The sequence below is a fragment of the Cnephaeus nilssonii genome (assembly GCF_951640355.1).
Source record: "Cnephaeus nilssonii genome assembly, chromosome: 9".
NCBI classification, from domain to species: domain Eukaryota; kingdom Metazoa; phylum Chordata; class Mammalia; order Chiroptera; family Vespertilionidae; genus Cnephaeus; species Cnephaeus nilssonii.
The window spans coordinates 35,869,552-35,891,573 of NC_137080.1; the positions used below are offsets into that span (position 1 = coordinate 35,869,552).

General features: G+C 44.3%; 1 protein-coding gene across 4 annotated transcripts in view; it reads left to right on the top strand.

Moving 5' to 3' along the window:
• FYN (FYN proto-oncogene, Src family tyrosine kinase) overlaps positions 1 to 22,022 on the top strand; it is a 207,267-nt gene that overhangs the window by 160,110 nt on the left and 25,135 nt on the right. For 3 of the 4 annotated variants that reach the window (XM_079779967.1, XM_079779966.1, XM_079779965.1), the window contains 7 exons: positions 1,888 to 1,986; positions 4,684 to 4,787; positions 5,735 to 5,884; positions 8,707 to 8,871; positions 11,946 to 12,125; positions 13,679 to 13,755; positions 13,853 to 14,006. In XM_079779967.1, coding sequence (XP_079636093.1) covers positions 1,888 to 1,986; positions 4,684 to 4,787; positions 5,735 to 5,884; positions 8,707 to 8,871; positions 11,946 to 12,125; positions 13,679 to 13,755; positions 13,853 to 14,006 — 929 coding nt within the window. Of the gene's footprint in view, positions 1 to 1,887; positions 1,987 to 4,683; positions 4,788 to 5,734; positions 5,885 to 8,706; positions 8,872 to 9,275; positions 9,432 to 11,945; positions 12,126 to 13,678; positions 13,756 to 13,852; positions 14,007 to 22,022 lie in introns of all 4 variants that reach the window. The other variant, XM_079779968.1, reaches the window with a different exon arrangement.

Here is a 22,022-nt window from a genome sequence, read left to right on the forward strand (position 1 = left end):
AACTACCCATTCAGTTCTCTCACCGGTTTTAAGCTGTGAGTGGCGTTATAAGCCCCCTTTCCTGTCCTTCAGCCCACAGCTCTGAGAGCTCCCCAGACTGAGACCAGGCTATTGCATCCGAACAAAGTGGTGTGACTGAATCTCACAGGTGTTGGTCCTCCCCCTGCATTTGTACACTCACAGCTACACCCACCTCCCTCTTCCCCACCAGATTCGTCATTGCTATAAGTAGACATTGAAATGACCTCAGCTTGAACCTGTCTGAGCAATGCATACCCTATTGTATCTTTATTATTCTACCCATTTTCCTCAGCAAGCCAGACAAGTATTCAGAATATGCTTCCATCCCTTACTGGGCCTGCTAGCAGGCTTGCTCTCTCAGATGATCTGCAGCTTTAATGCATTTCTTTTTCTTTTTCTGATGAGTCTTTTAATGGCTGGCAAATTACACTAAAGCCAACAGCTTGCGTCTCTCCAGCAACCAAAGGATCCCGGTTGCCTGGGGTGGGGGACAAAACAGAGACTGTTGGAGACAGTCAGTGTGTGCTTTACTTTTCTCCAGCTTTATTGAGATACTAGAAGCCTGGTGCACGAATTCGTGCACGGTGGGGTCCCTCGCCCTGGCCAGCGATTGAGGCCTATGGGGGTGCCAGCCGGCCTGGGGGAGGGACCCCGGGAGGTTGGCTGGCTGGCCCTCCCAATCTGGGCCATGGGGAAGGTCGGCCAGCCAGGGGGAGAGACTGCGGGAGGTTGGCCTAGCAGCCCCACCCCACCCCCATCAAAGCCTGTGGGGAGGGACCACGGGAGGTTGGCCAGCCAGTGAGGGGGGCCACGGGAAGTTGACTGGCCGGCCCCCTGATCAGGGCTGATTGGGGGGCTTGCTTGCCAGGGAAAGGGGAGGGGCCACAGGAGGTTGGCTGGCTAGGGGGAGGGGCCACAGGGGGTTGGTTGGCCAGGGGGAGGGGCCATGGGAGGTTGGCTGTGGGAGCGCACTGACTACCAGGGGGCAGCTCCTGCATTGAGTGTCTGCCCCCTGGTGGTCAATGTACCTCATAGCAACTGGTCAACCAGTCATTTGGTCATAATGGTTGCTTAGGCTTTTATATATATAGATAATTGGCATAATAGTCTAAGTTTAATGTGTACAGTGTGATGGATTGATGCGTATATGTTGTGAAATGTTTACCATAACAAGTTAGTTAACACCTACTCCACCTCACATAATGAACATTTCGATGTTGTTACAGTGTTTTTCTTAAATAACCTAGGCTGAGTTCCCTTTCCTCTGTCCAAGTTGGGGACACTTACCAAGCAAAGTTGCACCCCCCACTCAGAGAGCCCTCTCCTGGCCCAGGTCCTATATTCTAAACTCACAAATAAGACAAGAACCCTGGCCAGTGTAGCTCAGTTGGTTGAGCATCATCCCATGCACTGAAAAGTCACCAGTTCGATTTCTGGTCAGGGCACATGCCCATGTTGGGGACTTGATCCCCAGTAGGGTGTGCAGGAAGCAGCCAATCAATGTTTTGATCTCACATCTCTCTCCTCCTCCTCCTCCTCCTCCTCCTCCTCCTCCTCCTCCTCCTCCTCCTCCTTCTCCTCCTCCTCCTCCTCTTCCTCCTTCTTCTTTCTTGTTTCCCTTTCTCTCTTTCCCTCTCTCTAAAATCAATTTTTAAAGAATAACAAATAAGGCAAGAGATAAGAGACAGTGATGGATTTAACACACAGGAGATCCTTTGACCCTCACAGAGGGCTGTGTTGGAATAGGAGAAATCAGGTGGTAGAATGACTAGGAGATAGTCATACACTCTTACAGCACTGAGTCTGTAACTGCAAAACATTGAAATGGTCACTGTATTCACTTCTTTCTCTCTTTTTTCTCTGCAGGGAAGGAGATTGGTGGGAAGCCCGCTCCTTGACAACTGGAGAGACGGGTTACATTCCCAGCAATTACGTGGCTCCAGTTGACTCTATCCAGGCAGAAGAGTATGTTTTGTTTTGTCATTTCACTTAACTACTTGCTTTTAAAAGTTAGTTGGCATAATAAAATGCCATTAACGTTGTGCAGGAGGGAGAAGAAATTCACTGGAGTGATTAAGGGTGAGATATGGTAATGCCATGTTTCCCAGGCCTAAGTTTGCCCTATCTATGGAATACCATGCTATTATTAACTTACTGTTTTTCTTTAAGCCTGCTCACTTTTTAAGACATTTATTTTTGAAAGGAAACATTGTGTCAGTAACTTAAATGAAAACTCAATATTACTTGCCATAAATAGAGAATAACCATAAAAATGTGATGAAATTCTAGCTAGAGCATATATTACTGCCAACCCAAGGTTCTAAGCCTACAGTCTCCTGAAAAAAGAAAGGGAGAGGGTGATAGAGTGAGAGGGAGGGAGGGAGGGAGGGAGGGAATAATTCTTACCAAATTGAGATTTTTGCTCCTCGATCTAATCAGAAATATTAAGGGAGCACTGAGAAGACAGGCCTTCCATGCCACAGGTCGAACTGTCTCACATGGGGTGTGTCCCACAACTCGAGAAATCCTGTGGTGATGCATTTCAAATCGTCCTTTCCTTTGCTTTGGGATCTCTGTTTTTTCTTTGGTAGTTAATAGTGACTAGCAGTGAGTTGGCCCAATGATCTCACTGCTAATAGTTCTGGAAGGTGGCCCATAGTCTGGGGGCATTCTAGAAGGAACAAGCACTGTTCCTCTCCGGACCTGTGGGAGTTCGCAGGCACTTGCAGCCTGGAGGACTGTCTGTGGCTTGTGGACGACCCTAATTTCTGAACTGAGGGAAAGGGAGCTGGGCTGTGGTCTCCCGAAAGCAAGAACCTGGTCCCCTCCCTGACACCCTGGGGACCTGCCTCTCCTGCTCAATGGGAGCCGTCTTGCCTTAGGAGAAACGTCAGCCACAGAGCCCAACCTTTGGCCCTGATATTTAATTTTTGCCCTGGATTTAAGTTTCAGGGAACATTAGACTCCACACCTCAGCCAAATCCCCACTGGATCACACTCTTGTCTCTAATTCCTTCGTATTCCCTCTACAGAGACTGGTTTTGTTTCCCACTCTCAAATACTCAGGGGTTCTGAGCTCCTTTTTTCTCCTAGTGAGTGTGTTTCATCATCAGTGAATAAAGGAATTTGTAGTGAATTTTTATTTTGGGGCAGATTGGCAGACATCTTTGAGTTCTTTCAGCATAAAAGGTACCACCAAAATGTAGCTTCTTTTTTTTTTTTTTTTAATTTAACTGGGAACCTACCCACTATATATTTAAGTTGTATTTATAATGGTCCATTTTTAAATATTTTGTTTTTAAAGAATAAAATAGCATTTTTTAAATGCCTGTGGTTTTACATATACAATTAATTATCATTATCTATACTATTGTCTCAGTGCAATCCATTGTTCTAACAGCTCTCTTTTCACCACTGTTCGTGTTTGCACTGCATTTTAATTGATACAGACCCACAGAGTCATTTCTCACAAACAATTGGTGTAATTCTCTTTATACCATCTAGTGCTAGGTTAGGATTGTTGCACAGTCTGGTGCCTTTAAAAGTCACTGAGGAGCTAGCGTGCAGCGTGTCTTTTCTTACCTTCAGGGAAGCTCTTTCATTCACAGAAGAATTTGACAGTGAACATACAATAGCTATGTTCAAGTGTAATGAATTGAAATTTCACTTCTGAAGCTGGATTCTTTCACAGCTAAATATTCTAAAAATGGTTCCTTTACGCAGATTCCAATGGGGTGCTCCCGAATTCTCGCTTGGGTTCTTGGAGCCCCTGCTGCGTGTTCAGCACTGAGCAGACTGAAACGTTAACTGATTGCCAGGCCATGGTTAGGGCTAGAGAGTGCAGGAGGGGATAAAAGACAAATGGCAAAGGTTGCGAGGTGACTTCACGCGATGCATCCTAAAGTGGCACAGGAGTGTCATCACAAAGAGAATATGAGGCCGTGTATGACACGGAGTCGTTTTCAAGGGCACGCTCATTGACTATGCAGTCACCTGCCCTGCAGCTGTGACAGAGCACGCGTGCGGCACGTCCCAGTACAGATGCTTGGCAAACGCCTTTTACTGATGGGCTTCCTCACACCTGCTGAACAGGAAGACAATGCAGACAGCATCCCAGGGCAGGCCTCGTTTTTCAGAGTTCCTATAGGTAGGCAGGCACTGAAAATATTGTCTTTGTTCTTTATCCATTCTGACTGCCTTTTTTAAAAAAATGCCTGATTAATGACCTTTATGTACACTAAGACTATGTTTTTGTTATTTTCTAGGGATTGTAATTATGCTCAGAAATCCATGGTCTTGTAGATGTGTGTGGGAAGGATTTCCTGGGGTTGCCATTTTAAACAAGGTCTTAGATTTCTCGTTTTGTGCAGGCAGGTGGCAGTTTTAACACAAATCAGTTCTTGTCATCTCTAGAGGGAAGGAAAATAACCCATAATTCAAATGTGATTTTTTTTTTTAAGAGTGAAAGAGATGAATTAAGGGTGGAATCAGGAATAGATTGAAAGGGAACTAAATGAGGCTGGGGAAAAATAGATAGGGAAAGGCTAAGGATGAAATCGGAGGTTAGGAGGATGGGGCGGGGGGGGGCAAAAGAGCTTGCGTGATTCCATTTTTTGTAAGTGATTCTTATAAAATGTTTCCTTTTCTTTATCTCATTTATAGGTGGTACTTTGGAAAACTTGGCCGAAAAGATGCTGAGCGACAGCTTTTGTCCTTTGGAAACCCACGAGGTACCTTTCTTATCCGTGAGAGTGAAACCACCAAAGGTAAGATAATAAGCCCAAGAAGTTCACTTGTCATTCAGATCTGTGGATCAGTCAGAGGGGATGAAAGGCTTATCTCTAAGGGACGGGGTTTGTAAATGGCACAGACCCTCCCTGCCTTCTGAGGGAGGGAGTCCTATTTTCAGCTTTTCCTCCAGGCTCTCGAACTACAGACACACAGCACCAAAAAGACTACAGAGGCTCAGAGCCAAGACCTCCTCTTGTAACAGGGGCTGGGCAGCTTCCCTCCTCCAGGCACACAAGATCACAGAATTTTCACAAATCCTTTAGAATTATAAATTTCTGAAACTCTTACTTCCTCGGGCGCCAAACATACAGGTTGTTTTTACATTTCCTTTGTGATTTTTTTCATAACTGAGGATTGCTCTTCCTCCACTAGTGGCCTTTCCATTATTTAACGTCTCATTAGAGCCCACAAGAGGAGCCCTGCCACGGAAAAGAGCAGAGGCCTCTAGCTCCCTCTGCAGACACAGGTTACCTGCTCCTGGGAAAGTACTGGGAAGCAGAAATGGACGCTCACTCCTAGAGAAGCAGTCCCTACATTTCCCTGGTTCGTTTCCCTGGTTCGCACCATCCCCTCCTCCCTGGTGCTCCAGGGCAAAGAGCAGGCGCAGCCTGGAATGTCTGTGCTCCTCTCCATCTTGCCGGGGAAAGGGGACGGGATGGGGGAGGAAGGAGTGTAGGGAAAAATTCAAATAGCCTTCATTCTCAAGGGCAAATCATTTTATTGCTAATATCGTCTGACATTTTCAGAAAAGAGGTGTTTTTTCCTATGTTACAGAGTGGAAGTGTGTGGGCGGAGGGGAGCAGAGGGTGGGGGAGAGTCTCCGCTTGCTAATTATTAATCAGAATAGTCAAGTAGATGAGACCTAAATAACAAATGAGTACTCACAGTGATTGGAGCTGCTAATACTTTGCATTTTTACCAGGTGCCTATTCACTTTCCATCCGTGATTGGGATGATATGAAAGGAGACCATGTCAAACATTATAAAATTCGCAAACTTGACAATGGTGGGTACTACATTACCACCCGGGCCCAGTTTGAAACACTTCAGCAGCTTGTACAGCATTACTCAGGTAACCTTAATTCTAACCAGCCACTAAACATTTGGATACTGGAGGGACTGGGTGGGCACAGAGCAGGAAAGGGGAAGGGCAGGGGGAACAAGTATAGCAAATACATGCAAAGTCACTGGTCAAATACAGTTGACCCTTGATCAACAAGGTTTGAACTGCAGGTTCGCTTCTATGGGAATTTTTTCAGTAAATACGTCCAGTACTGTAAATGCATTTTCTCTTAAGATTTTCTTAATAACGTTTTCTTTTCTCTAGCTGACTTTATTATAAGATTACAGTACATAATTCATGTAACACAAAATAAGCACTAGTCAACCGTTTATATGTTCAGTAAGGCTTCTAGTCAACAGTAGACTATTAGTAGTCGAGCTTTTGGGGAGTCTAAAGTTATATGTGCATTTTCAACAGCATGGTGGTTGGAGCCCCTAACCCCCATGTTGTTCAAGGGTCAATGGTAGTTTTCTTTGCTAGCCCCTCACGGTGGCTAAATAGGTTCTTTTGATGTTTTTCTACGGTAATTATAAGTTCCATCAAAAGATTCTATAACATTCTAGTTTCCCAAGTGGAAAGCCATAGGTTAAACCTTAAGTTGTTATCTGTCCTATTCCCCTACAGAAAGAGCTCAGAGGCTGTGAGAGGGTGAAGGAGCAATCTCTGGCGGGAGGGGCGGGGTGGGGAGAGACACACTTACATGGGCCTCCTAAGGTGTCTCTACCATCACCTTACACTCAGCTCTGTTGCAGGAATGACTGCTCGTACATTTTCTCATGACTAGATGAGTTTTCTGACCCATTTATCACGCTCTCCTTCCCCACCAATACTTCTGTTTCCTAACTAGACTTAGACTTATGTGACCCACAGGCCAGTTACAGCTGCTGTGTTAAACTTTTAAACAGTGATCAGTCTCCATCCTAACACTCAGATGTCGCCAGTAGTCTGCTGTTCCTAGAAATGTACACTTAGATGTTTGGGTGTGCGATTTGTGCATTTTATTAAAGAGTGTGGTCTTATGTACCAGTGTTAAAATGATGGCTTTCTTTCCTAGATGAGCAAGTATATTCCACTGTATAAAACATGCACATAGGTGGATATACTGTAGATATACATGTGCAGATATAGATCTATGTCCCAGTAAACCCAGCAGTTTTTTGTGTAGCTTATATGTAATTTTAAATTGTTCTTCAGGACAATGCCAGTACCCCAAAAGAGTACATGCCTTGATTTCAACTATTGCTGTGTGTACATTCATTAAAAAGTATATGTGCATGTGTGTGAATTTTTTTAGCAACCAACAAAAAAACAGTCTTTTGAAGATGGCAATAAGTAATACCTATCTATTGATCCTAGGCACGAATGAACAAGTGAAAAAATTAGCAACACGGTGTATTTGTGGATTATGGCATTGGGGAACTTTGATTTATGTAAATTCTAATGAAATATTTGGGAGAAATGGAGCAGAATATCTCCCTGAGCTTAAATGATGTACTCAGAATGCCTGCACGTTGTAAGGATTTTTCAAATGCCAAAATATATTGCATTACAACCAAACATCAGCAGGATCCCCAGAGTTTGAATCATTTGAAAATATTGTGTCGGAAAAGGCACCTTAATAACATCATAAAGCTGGAAGGAGAGAAGGGATGGGAAGAGCAACAGACATTTTTTTAATCTCAAAAAAATTCATCTCAAGTTAGATTTGTTTTTATATTGACTTTTTCTCTTCCCTCATTTCTCTCACACAATAAAGTGCCTTTGAAATATGGCCACATAAATAATTTCCTACCTAAACATCTTGGAACCTAATTCTATCAAAAAGAAAGGAATAAAAAAATTCACTGGTTCCTGGAGAAAAGGCAGCAATACTACATTTGATTTCCCCGGATCTGAGGGACCTGCAGGGGGCGGTTGGGGCTCTGTCTACCTCACAGCCAGGCTCTGCGTAGCTTCTGCCACTGCCCTCATTCCTGTCTTTGGTTCCCTTTTCTCACCTGATTGATGTTGAACTTGGCATTTAGGCAATTTCCCCTGACCGCTGCTGAATTCTACAAGGCATAATCTTTAAAGGGAGAGAGGAAAAAACTTCCAGATCACCTCACAGTGATAACTACTTCTTTCCTTTCTCTTTTTCATGGGAAATAGAGAGCTCTTCACATCCTTAAATTTCCATAGGTGTTAGTTTTGTTCTTTCTGCTTTCAAACCAGTCTCCTAAGTTATACACTGGAGATTGTTATAAACATTTTTAATAGGAAGTATCAAGGAAGCAGGATGGAGTCAGTTAAAATGCCAGAGAAATGTGGCCAGTTTTGCCCCTGCCAGGTACCATCTTGATTCTTAGTAGACTGTAAGTCTGATGTTGTGTAGAAGGATCCTGTTCTGAAGTTACCATTTTCAGTATAGTTCCAAACCCTTAATTTTGGGGGGAGGACAATCATGTTGACAATCTATAGTCCAGCGTACCCTTGGAAATCAGTGGAGGTGTTTGCAGGGTTGCGGAAGGCATGTCATTAGCACATTGGGCTGAAAATGTTTTTCTTATTTAATGAGTATAGAAACCAAAACAGTCTGTATCTGTTTATGTGAATAGACCCTATTATACCTGGGGATATGGAGTAGTGCAAACTTCAGATGTCCTCTATTCTACCTTCAATAAACATGTTTCAGTGTGTGGTGTCTAATCTTCCAAGATGTGTGTAGTTCTCTGCCCGTGTGGTACTGTTTGGAGTAACGCTGTGTGCTGGCTGGGTGTGTGCACCTGCAAGTGTTGTTGTTTCACGTGTTCTGCTTTTCTCTCCCTCTCTCGCTGCTGCCCCCGCTCCGTCAGAGAGAGCTGCAGGTCTCTGCTGCCGCCTAGTAGTTCCCTGTCACAAAGGGATGCCAAGGCTTACCGATCTGTCTGTCAAAACCAAAGATGTCTGGGAAATCCCTCGAGAATCCCTGCAGTTGATCAAGAGACTGGGAAATGGGCAGTTTGGGGAAGTATGGATGGGTATGCTAAGCCTCAGTTACTTTATTACTAGCATCCTCGTTTGGGAAGTCAAAGATGGAAGGTGAAAGTAAAGACTGTGAGCAGAAGGAAAGTTGGAATTACTAATAGTGGGGAATAATGATTTTGACTTTGGAATTCTGGAATTTCTAGAAAAACTATGTAAGTGGTCAAGATTGGCAAATGGCTCAAACACTATTATATGTGTTTCGATTCATAAACCAGTAAATGGCACAAGGAATGATCCAACCTGCACCATATGCATTGCTCTGCATTTCAAACTGCAGATGTCTGTTCAATGAGCTCAGTATCGCCCTCAAGGGCAAGTCACCTTCCATCTTCCCTAGTGCATGCATGATTATGGATTATAAGGACTGTGTTTTCTTTATTAATCCTCTTTCCTGTAGAGAAAGCTGATGGGTTGTGTTTTAACTTAACTGTGATTGCATCGAGTTGTACCCCACAAACTTCTGGATTGGCTAAAGATGCGTGGGAAGTTGCACGTGATTCGTTGTGTCTGCAGAAGAAGCTGGGTCAGGGGTGTTTCGCAGAAGTGTGGCTTGGTAAGGCAGAGGGCACGTTTTGTTTTGGCTGCATCTCAAAGCCAATTAAAAGGACGGTGTCGAACAAAACACATTAACAGCCGTTGGGACCAAGACACTTAACCTGGATAGCTGGTACAGGCCACCCAGATTTTCAGAACATGGCAGTACCTTCCTGTTCTCTTCTATCCTACCTCACGTGGTTAATTAAGGCATGCACAGTACAGGAAACCAATACAATAGGACTCTGGGGTTTCTTCTGCCTAAGACCTGGGAAGGTAAGATACTATAGATGGGCTACTGTAGGAGGAGACCCTGGGCTTTTTTGCTCAATGATCCTGGGTTTTTTGCTCAATCTTTACTAGCTGATTAACCATGGGCAAAGGGCTTGTTTAACCTCTTTGAGCCTCAGTTTCCTCATCTGTAAAACTGGAATGATAGCTACTTCATAGAACTAGGAGGATTACAAGGGATAATATGTTTAGAGTCCCTTGCACATAATAGGTGCTCAGCAGATACAGGTAGTTCTCTTAATTTGGTTGTCATCTCATGGATAAGGCCTTCAGCACTGGGCCTTCCCCATATAACTCCCTCTGAGGCAGTTGCAGCTTTGCTTAGACAATCCATGGACTTAGGCCCCACCCAAAAAAGTTCTGTCAGTAAGGCAGTATTAGTATTTATGGAGTCATCCTTCTTCCTTTCTTAGATTCAATGAAAAATAATTGTTGTTATGTGTGGCTGTAGGTATTTAGGTGTAGTCTGCACTAAAAGATTTAACATGCTTAAAGCACTTGGAACAGAGTCTGACAATGAGGACATACTGCATAGATCCAGAGTTAGAGATAGAAATAGAGAGACAGGTAGATACTCAGACAGACACATATGTGCATATGTATAAGCTATTTTAATAAGTATTATCACTATTATTGTTTTTCAGAGTCCACATTGTGATGTCCATCTCTCACTGGACTTTAGCTCAAGGATTGTAAAATATGTTTATATGACCTCCTCCATCTGCCCAATTTATAATTAAAATTATGGGTCCTAAGAATTTTTATCCAATCATTAATACAATCAGGAATAATTGAACACTATACAAAATTTATTTACAAACATTTTAATTATAAACTTTAAATCATTACACATATTATTAAGATTTTGCTTCCCACTGAACATAAAACATCATTTTTTGGTAGTTCAGGATCAGGATGGAATGCCAATGTAAGTAACTGAGTTGTTATTAGACAAAAAGATTTCTATTTAAAATTTTGGTTTACTAACACTCAAATAGCAAAGACCACTTACAAGTTGTCAAAGTTCCCATTTATGTTTAGTGGTCAGATATTTTGTAAGATTTGATGAATATTTCTTTAAGCTACTTATTCTTTCATGATGCATATTTTTATAAGTTGCATTTTATAAGTTGCATTTTATAAGTATATGAACCATGTTTTTAAAACATGGTTGCATTTTATAAGTATATGAACCATGTTTTTAAAAGGGTAACAAAAGTTGCTTCAATTTACAGAATTTTTTAATTCTAAATTCAATTATATTAAATTTAAAGTTTAATCTTAATTTAATCTAGCATTTTCCAAATAGAAAATAATATAATCTAATGTAGAAGATCCTCCCCCCCTTATAAATAGTTTTAATTCAAAGTCATAGGGCTAATAATGGAATACCCATACAACCTACTTTTTTAAAAATTTGGGAGCTGAAAGAAACTCAAAAGACAATCCTGTTTCATTTCAGTATTTTGCAGATGAGGTAACTGATGATCATAAACCAGGCATGCCTCTGGATCTACTAGATATTTTTAACATGTAAAGTTTAAATATTTCTGTTCCCTCTTAGCTGTTGTCTAATTTTTCCAGTCTAGCTGATAGAAGTCATTGCTCTGTTGTGGCTGACCATCAGTAAGCCTGAGGAATTTTCCTTACCTGGTTGAAGTATGGGCAAGAAGTCTATGAGCTTGCCTCTGCTTATCAGCATAATTGCATTCTACTTATAGATCACCTGTTCAAGGACTCAGTCAAGTAGCTCATGCATGGCAGACAAGTGAAAGTCTGGTGGTAATTTCCAGACATCCTCAGCGTGTTGCCATCTTTTTAAAATGGTATACCCCATAAAACGGAACTTAATCTCATTTCTTCCATGCTCACTGTACTGCCTAATGGATGGATATTGGATGGCCAGGCTTGTTCTAACCCCTGGGCTTTTATTCTTGTAAAGAAGTGTCCAGAGCTTTTGGCATACATTTGTAATCAAATGGCTGAATCAGAAAAGGAATGTGGTATATATCAAAATAAGAAAATAGTTCAATTATAAACCATAATATAGCCAGAAGTAAATACATTTTTTCTATCGAAAATCCTTGACCGAGCCCTTACATTTTATTGTCTTTGTTTGATAAAAACTTTATTAAATTTTTAACTTAAAATCTAACCTTATATAAATAGCTATTAATTTAAAAACTTTTTTTCCATCAAAAGAGGACCTTTTGTTTGACTTAATATTGTGGGATGTCTGCAGGTACCTGGAATGGAAACACAAAAGTAGCCATAAAGACTCTTAAACCAGGCACAATGTCCCCTGAATCGTTCCTCGAGGAAGCGCAGATCATGAAGAAGCTGAAGCACGACAAGCTGGTCCAGCTGTATGCCGTGGTGTCCGAGGAACCCATCTACATCGTCACCGAGTACATGAATAAAGGTGGGCCAGGCCTCTCCGGGCTTCACCGCACAGTGGCCTGCAGGGCTTGTTTCGGGGAGAGGGGTGGAGTTGCCTGCTTGCTTCTCTCCCTGGTTTCTGCATGAGTCAAGCATGCCCATCAGGAAGTGCAAATTGTGTGCTCATCAGTGAAAACGTTTTAAAACAGGCCGTGACCTCCCGTTTGCCCCCCAGGTCCTTGTGATGCCTGTACCTTTTGCATGCTGCACATGCAGAGTACTAGCTCCTCCCCTTAATGAATGCATCCATTTCTAATGTCAGTGATACAGGGGCCTGTGACAGTTTGCTGTTATTTTGAACGCCATCGCTTGTATTAAATTTTCTTTGTGCAGGGCTGAGCAATTAATATCAGACGCTGGTCTTTGGGCTAAGTTGAGTCTCTATTTTTTTAACTTTTTTTTTCCCCAGCTCTCTTCTTAAAATCAGATGAAGAAAGACATGCTTTTAAAGAGCACATTTTATTCTCATTCTCTCTGTGTGTGGCTCTGTCTCTCTCTGTCTTCTAATCAAAGCAGTATTTTTGGGGATAAAGCCAAAGATCACTTTGTTTTGGAAAAATAGAAGAACCAAACAAGAAATGTCCTTAAAAGGCCATGCATTGTACATCAGAGGATACCAGTGTAATTTTTCCTTTCCATGTTCTCTGAAACTATACTAGGAATTTTTTTTTCCTGGCAGATTGTCCTTTGTATCCAGGGTGATTTGGTAAATAACTTTGGGATTAAAGCATGAAAAAACTCACCGTGACCATGATGAGCCTCCAGCCTCTGCACGTGGCTGTCCCAGCCGTGGCATTAGTTCTGAGCTACTCGAGCTGCGTTATCACAGCGGCACTGAAGCTCAGCTATCTACATACAGGGCTCATTGAGGCCTGGCTGGCCATGATGTAATGGGGAGCTATTTGCCCCACCCTATATTCCTTAGATATTCTTTTCTTTCAGGTATTTTTTTCTTGATTTAAAATCTGTAAATAAGCTAGGCCAGCGGTTCTCAAACTTGACTATGTGTCAGAATCACCTAGAGGGCTTCTTAAAATACAGGTTTCTGGTCCTAACCTCTAGAGTTCTGATTCAGTAGATCTGGGGTGGAGCCTGAGAGTTGCATTTCTGACACATTCCCTGAGGGATGCTATTCCTGCTGGTCCCAGGACCCCATTTCGGAAACCACTGGATGGTCTTTCCCCACATCACTCCTTTGTGCGGGTTGACCCTGGGGTAGGCGACTGAAGTGGCCCGGCTCTTCACATGTTCTTCTTTATGACAAAAAGGGAATCGAGTCCCATTTCTTGTAGTTTCATCAAGTTTTTGTGGTCCTTCGAAATGGCGTCACCATGGTTTATTTTTAAAAGGTAAAACTACTGCCTTCCATTGCATAGGTTTTTTTTTCTGTGTTTTTGGTATGAACCTTTCTTTTGCACGGATGGCATTATTCAGTTCAGTTACCTCATTACTTCTAATAAGAAAGCCAAATATAGCCCTTTGTTAGACATTTTATTTTTCAAAGTAAATTGAAATGGTATCATGTTTTCTTCATAGGAAGTTTGCTTGACTTCTTAAAAGATGGAGAAGGAAGAGCTCTGAAATTACCAAATCTGGTGGACATGGCAGCACAGGTAGGCCCCATGGTACCTTGATTCCTGCCTTAGATATAATGATGTGTAAATACATCAAGCCAAGGTGTAACGTGTTCCATTCTCTCAACTTGCACAGGTTGCTGCAGGAATGGCTTACATCGAACGCATGAATTACATCCACAGAGATCTGCGGTCAGCAAACATTCTAGTGGGGAATGGACTAATATGCAAGATCGCCGACTTTGGATTGGCCAGATTGATCGAGGACAATGAGTACACAGCCAGACAAGGTAGGCACTTGGATGACGATAGCTCTTGATCGCATCGTTGAAAACAGTCACTTCCTGCAGAGCCCTTCCTCCCTCCTTCCCTTTCCTTCAGAAAATGTTTGAAATGTCATTCTTCAGCTAGATTTTTTTTTTTCTTTTTTATCTGGCAGGAATTTGACAACTCAGCTGGTGGGAGGCTGTCGTGGGTTTCAGTAGATGGATGAGATGTTCCTTTTTGATGAGTGAGTGTTCACTGGTGTGGTCCTCCTGGTTTGTGCCACTCTCACAGTGTCCAGGCCTGGGACACTTTGCTTTTGAAGGAGGGTTGTGGAAGGCCAATAGATCAGTCAGGCAATAGCTCATCATTCCACCAGAGTCTCGGCAAAAAGCAGAAGGCACGCTCGTTGGGTAATTTAGTACAGGAGTTGTTTACAAAGGCATGGGCAGGGTTTCAGAAAGCCAGCAGACCATGGTGCCTTCCACTGTATATCCCAAGGCTTGTATCAGCAGTGGACCTGAGGCCTGAAGGCAAAGGAGTATGGGGGCAGCGGGCACCCGAACTATGGACGCAGCTATGCTGAAAAGCCACCTTTCATGAGAGAGGTAACAGGGTGGGTCTGGAGGATTCATACCCAGGCTCAGTCTTCAGCCTCCTCCAGACCTCCTGCCAAACCCAACAAGAAGCTAGGGGTCAAAGGTGCCCATTGATGAGTTCAGATGGGTCCAGAGCAAGAACAGTAAAAAGGGGATTTAGAGGGAAAATAGAAGATAACGTGTAGTCACTTGAAAATAACTTCCCTTAATTACCTCCTCCTACCCACCCGCTCCAAAGATTTGTAGAATTGGCCTCTAGAAAAAATATATCGCAACCAGCAGCCTCTCCGGTGGGCAGCTTGTCAGGTGCTTTAAGAGCACCGGGGAGGAAATGCCCACGGTTGATTTCTGTCCTCAGATATCTTCACGTAGCGGTCAGCAGGTAAACATGCAGAGTTAAAAGGGCTGTTGGCAATTACATGTAGGCTCCTCGTGTGGAATATAATGCCTGTGTCTGCAGGAAGAGGTAACCTTCATTGTTGTTTTAACCAAAGCTGGTTATTCTGAGCAAGGCTGAGTGGTGACTGGAATATATTACAGGGCGGTGCTTTCTGCTGGATTTCATAAAGGCCACCTCCAGAATTCTTATTCTTCTTTATTTTTCAATTCTTTCATTTCATGCCAATTCTTCCCTGCTTTTATCATTCTCGGCAGTCTCCAGTGATGAGGAAAAATGTTAAACTCAAATCCTGGCTTGCACAGACACTGTCCAAATGCAAAATTATGTGTCGGTCAGACAGCTTGGCTATTTGAATTTCCCCAACATGTGGCAGTTCTTGTCCTGGCGCCAAATGCCCACACAGCAAGCATGCCCACACATTACACACACACCAGTGCAGGGCCAGATGGCATGCGGATCTCTAATCAAAGGCACACGGACAGCTTTGGTTGGCACTGGCAGTCCAGAGAAAATGTGGACGTGATTTTGAGTCAAGGTGAGCTGAGAGGATCTGAAGTACCACTGGGTCTGAAACCTGGCCCTAAATGAAAGCCTTTACCCAGAGGCAAACCTGTCAGATCTCAGCTCACAGACCTGGAAGGAGAGGAGAGCAGAGCAGAGCAGAGCGGCGAAGGTTATGAGGCATGAATATCTGATTTAGGACGTGGTGAGAGAGAGTCAGTCTTGTTGTTTGGTCCTGTAAGCATCCTTCATGTTGCTGGAGGGATTGGTCCAGGATTTGTTTCTCCCCTTCTCCTGGACTTTAGACTTTATGGAATTTGTGGTCCTGAACCATCCATAAATGAGAGGGTTACCGGGCCAGAAGCCCGAGGATGCTGGCAGGAGTGCTGTTGACAGGGCCTGGCTATTTAGCTCCTGGAGTGAGACCCCTCTGGCGGTGGCCCTGGGTGATGAGCGCCCATGGGGAAGGCGTGTGAGGAGCCCTCACTGGTTACTCTCACACCCGCGGCTGCTGTGGAACAGGCCCAGCGGCCAACCCAGCCTTCAAGTCCTGTCTTCTTCAGTCAGCTCTCCTGATTGCTTTCTGTGGGCCCTCACCTCCACCATCACCTTTCAAAGGATTGGCCTCAAACCGTTTGAGTACTATGTTTTCCTCACTTAATTTCCACAAAGCGTATTCACCCTTCCTTCTTAAAATTCTTTATTTTTCCATCACCATTTATCCCTTCTATGCCCTCTCTCACCTCCACCCATCCCCCTCCACCCCAGCAATCACCACACTGTTGTCCATGTCCATGAGTTATCTCTCTTTTGTTTTTCTCAATTTCTTCATCCCCCACCCTCACCCCTGCCACCAGAGCTGTCTGTCTGCTCTCTATCTATGAGTCTATCTCTATTTTGCTTGGTAGTTCAGTTTGTTCATTAAATTTTTGTTCATTAAATTCCACATATGAGTGAAATCATATAGTATTTGTTTTTCTCTGGCTTATTTTGCTTAGCATAATGTTCTCCAGATCTATCCATGCTGTTGCAAAGGATAAAAGTTTCTTCCTTTTTTTAGCAGAGTAGTATTCCATTATGTAAATGTGCCACAACTTTTTTTATCCACTCATCTACTGATGGACACTTGGGCTGCCTCCAAATCGTGGCTATTGTAAATAACGCTGCCATGAACATCAGGGTACATCTATTCTTTCTAATTAGTGTTTCAGGTTTCGTCAAATAAATTCCCAGAAGTGGAATCACTGAGTCTTCCCTTTCACTAATATCTTTAGATCCATGCCAAGGACTGGAAAGAGATAAGTAAGAAGTAAATGAACTGGAAATCTGAACTGGGGTGGGGGGACCACAAAGTCTGTGAGGCCCCAGGATCTGCAAGGGAGAATAAAAGAAATGCTGCCCTACACCAGAGGGAGTGGCAGGAGCAGGGGCATTTATGGAATGTACTTACAAGTGCCAGGCCTGAGCGGGAGAATGTGAGCAGTGGACAGGCAACAACAGCAACAGGCTCAGAGGGGTTAAGTCACTCACGTCAAGTCCCACAGCTAGTGAAAGGGCAGAGGCAGGATTTGATTCTATGTATGGCTGGCCCTACTGCCTCTGCCCTCCTAAACTATGTTGACTGCCTCCGATCCAGACAGTGATTAAAAGAACAGAAAATTAAAAATTGAGATTAGTCATAAGTCCCTTTATTTTATGTAAAAGTTTGGTGGTGGTGGTGGTATGTGTGTGTATGTGTGTTGGAAAGACTTTCCTTTTCCGGCTCCGGGACAACTCGGCTGCTTACAGAGTTCCTCCCAGGGGTCTGCCTGCCCTGGCCTCTTGGCAAGGCAGGAGGCCTGGTGTGTGTCTGTGGTGTGCTCTGCAGATGGCATGCGTGCTGCGTGCTGAAGTTTTTGCTGGGAGGAAGCCGCTTCTCCACACAGCTGGCCCGTGTGCCTGGTAATATTTGCTGGTTGGGTTTTATGATCCCACAGGCCTCAGCCAGGCAGCATCGTGACTATGAGACTGTGAGCAGTGTTGAAGCATGTGCTGAACACAGGTGTTTGGGACTGTGAGTGACAGTTGTTTTCAGCACAGTTGTGACCTCCCCATTGAAGGGCACACTGAAATGTCTGTCCTCCCCCTGGGTGGCTATGATGGCATTTCCCAGGGCACAAGCAGCACTGGAACGTGGACCTGTGTCAAACAGCCCTTCCTGTGTTCCTCCTTCCCACCCCCCTACCCCACTGCACTGCCCAGAGGCCCCACCCCATGTGAGGAGGAAGGTCAGGACTAGGCCCGAATCGGTGAGGATGATGCTCTGCCAACAGCAGTCTGGAGGCAACCAGACATGGCGTGGTGCTGCTCGTTCTGTTACCTGTACTTTCCTCAGCTACAGCAGATACATCTCTATAGATCTCTTTGGTCATAGACTCTGTGCTGAATTCTGACCACTCAGGGCCTCTGAGTAATGCCAGCACTCATTATTTGAGGGCCTTGTGTGTAAAAGGGACTTTGCTGGGAGCTGCTGGTATTAGGAAGCCTAAGACTGCACAGGGGCAGGGAGCAGGCATGGGGAGGAACACATGGGAGCATCGCTGAAGTAGAACCAGGTGGGAAAGCAGCTCTGTCATCTGGGGTCGCGGACAAGCTCGTTAACTTTGCCACATCTCAGTCTGCCTAGTTGTGGAAATATATTTTACCTGCTTTATGTTTTAATTTTTGCAAATATTAAGTAAAACAATAAATGTAAAGTATTTAGCATAGTATCCGGTGCATTGCGGATAATAGATAAAAAAATACTCTTGTTATGTTCCACATAGTACTAAGCTTTTGGATAATAAACAAATGCAAGAATGGATTGCAGGCACAATGGAAAGGCTGAAACACTCTTCAGGAAAGGGAGAGAGGAATCAAACCTAATTCCCACATAGTCTAATGCAAGTAATCATGAGAATGGAGTTGCCCATAACAGAAATGAGTGGTCTTATTTTCAGAGAAAGAGGGTGAGTTTGGGATTTATTGAGCTTGAGGTGGTTGTGGTGCTACATCCAAGTGAGGTGTTGAAGCCCAGAGAGGTCAGTCAGGGTGCCCCCTGCCACCGGTCCTCACCTTCCAGCCCTCCCACATCCCTGTGCCTCAGCTGGCCATGGCCTCACCCCCGTGCTACCTACACCCTCCCTGTTCCCAGCCACCTCCCCAGCCCAGCACTGCACCTTCATCCCAGCCTCATTCCACAGCTGACCCCAACCATGCCGTGCCAGGGCGCCGCAGAGACCTGCCGTCTGCCCTTTGGTCCTCACACTTGCAACCACACCTGTCTCCTGTAACCCCCAGCATGGGCAGCTGTCACCCAGCTGCACTTCCAAGACTCACAGCCGCTTCAGCCATCAGACAGACAGGAGGCAGCAGGAGAATTCTTGACAGACTCGTGCTTTTTTTCTTCATTAGCTTTCAGGAAACTCGGTGCTGACAGACATCGTTTAAACCTAACAAGTTCAGACACACCTGGCTTATGTATAAGAGTGACTTCTTTTCACCCTGGCCAGTGTGGGTCAGTGGTTAAAGTGTCAGCCTGCGCACCGGAGGGTCTCGGGTGCGATTCCCGGTCAAGGGCACGTACCTGGGTTGCAGGTTCAATTCCCGGCCCTGTCTGGGTGCGTTTGGGAGGCACCCAATTGATGTGTCTGTCTCACATCCATGTTTCTCTCTCTCTCTCCCTTCCACCCTCTCTGAAAAAAAAAAAAAATCAATGTAAATAATGTCCTCCGGTGAGGATTAACAACAAAACAAAACCAAAAAATGGCTTGCTCTAGTGGACACATTTTTTTGAAATCATAATATACAAACCATAAAATGAATAAATTTAAAGTGTACAACTCAGTGAATTGTTACATCTGTATATGCCCCTGAAATCCCCCACAGATGAAGACAGGGAGCACCACCAGTACCCTAGAAAACCTCCTCATCCCCTTCCAGCCAGTAACCACCCAGAGGGAGCCACTGTCTTCACCTGTCACCATAGATTCGCTTTGCCTGTACTTGAACCTCATACAAACGAATCATAGGCTATACTCTTGTGACTGGCTTCTTACCCATCATTATGTCTGTGAGATTCATCCATGTCACTGCACATAACCGTAGTTCTTCCCTTTACAGTGCTGAGTAGTATTCCATTGTACAAATATATCAGTTCATTCTACCGCCATTTCTAGTTTGGGGCTATTATGAATTAAGCTGCCTGGTGGTACATGCACGTCCTCCTATTTATTGGGTATATTTGAAGGGGTGGAATTGTTAAGTCATAGAGCAAGCCTAGCATTACTGTGCTGTTCCCAGTGCTCCGTTCCCTCTGGGCCGCTGAGGCGGCCTGGGGAGACTGAGGAACCTGCAGTTACAGGTTAGGAGCCCGGGTTTGCACTAGCTCTGTCACTTACAGGTGTGCTGTCCCCAGACAAATCACTTAACCCAGTGGTCGGCAAACCGAGGCTCGTCGCAGTTTGCTGACCACTGACTTAACCATTTGACCCTTGTTTTAGCATCTGTAAAATGGAGATTAAAATAATTGCCTCACATAATTAACATGAGAATTAAATGGGCTGTCTCTAAAAGTTCTTTGGGGGTTCTGAAATATAAAAGCCATTCTCATAATCTGATTTTTGTATGTTTTATGTATATTTTCCTTGAAAAGGATCTTTATTTTCTTACTTAAAAGTTTTTTAAGAAAATGGCTATTGGTAATCAATACAAAAGAATCAATCTTTTAAGAGAAAAAATGTTATTTCATTATTTGACAGCTCGCTCTCTCTCTCTCTCTCTCTCTCTCTCTCTCTCTCTCTCTCTCTCTCTCACACACACACACACACACACACACACACACACACACACACTCACACACAGAGGCACACATCGCCCTGGTCTTTCCTGACTCGCTCCCATCAGGCTCTTTCTCAAGGACCTGCCTCCTTAACCCTTTCCTCTCCTGATCTGAATCATCACAAAGACAGGAACATAGAGCTGCTCTGTGTTTGGGGTTTAGTTTAAGGTCTAAGTTAAGGACAAGATCATTGTTGTGGAAGCAAATGTCAAGGCAATTTAATCACTGGATCTTCAGAATGTACATAGAAACGGGCATTCGGACGTTGTATAAGACCTGCTGTAAGTTTCGATTTGTGTATGAAATAGAAAAAGAAAAACGCCTCTGTTCAGATGCTCTCAGTACTAAGGGTTTACGTTGAAAAGAGTATTATCTGGAGGAAATTTTGCGTATAAATTAGACTGCAAAGAATTCATAATTGTTGCAGTTTTCATATTAATTATTTCATGTTAAAAAATTGTTACTGCATAAATTAACACATTCTTTCATGGAGAACATATTTTAGAAAGATTTGTTACTTTAATAACTCTTTGTGTATTAGATATCCCAGATGCCTGTACTAATTAAATATAATCAGATTTTGGATTCAAAAAGCACAGTAGCCATTTAGCACAAACAAGCAGGCAGCTAGGTTGACAAACACAGTCAGGAAGAAGCGGGTCCCTATTTCTTTCATATGTTGAATTTCACAGCTCTGAGCTGTGAATTCAGTTCCTGTCCTTCCTTTGTGTTACTACGACTGGGGATTATCAGGCTCAGAACGCCAGCTTTCCAGCTCAAGGGCTCCTGCAGAATTCTTAATCAGCTCTTCTGAGGCCCCTGTAATCCCGTGGCAGATCAAGGCTGATCTCGCCACGAGGTGCCCTCCCTCTGCCCCTGGCCGCACATGCATTTCTTGTTCTCTGTCAGCAGCAGCATTGCAGTTCCCACACAGTGTGCTGTGACCTGAACAGCAAATGTGTGTGTGTGCCGGGGCGGGGCGGGGCGGGGGGGCGGGGGAGGCGGCAGGGGAAGTTAATTATTGAATTTAATCTAATTCTTCCCATGCTAGAGAAGCAAACCATCCTTTAACAACAAGCAAACCCTTTCCAATGCAGCCATTGTTTTAAGTACCGAGCAGGAAACGCGTTTGTTTGAACTGACCACACATGGCCCCCAGGGGCCGTCTGGTGAGAGCTGGGGGTTCCCGCAGAACGCCTGCTGGTGGCCGGGCTGGAGCCATCGTTCCTGCTGAGCGGATGGGTTGCAGCCTGAACCGAGCCTGGTTCTCATCAATCCTCCCAGATCTGAGTTTGGTACACTTCTGTCGCTAGGGAGAAAAGCGCCTTCATTTGTATTCTGCCGCTCACAGTGCCCGGCTTCCACCGCCTTTCCAGAGAGAGGGACGCTTTGTGTGTCTACTGGGCCACAGCCGAGCTGCCCGGCCAGGTTAACCTCGGGGCTAGGGATCAGACTGCAGGGAGAGGGAGATGGAGAGTACAGACCATCCTTTCCCTGGGAGAAAGGACTCAAAATGAAAAGAAAGGGATTTCAACTCACCCTTGCCTACCCGGCTCTCCTTTAAGCTTAAAACTGTTGTGGGGGAGGGGCGGGCTCATTTCTTCCACTCCCACAGTGGGGCGGCGCCCTGACTGCCCAGGGACACAGATGGGACTGGGGTTAGCCCCGTCACTGAGGAGAGCCT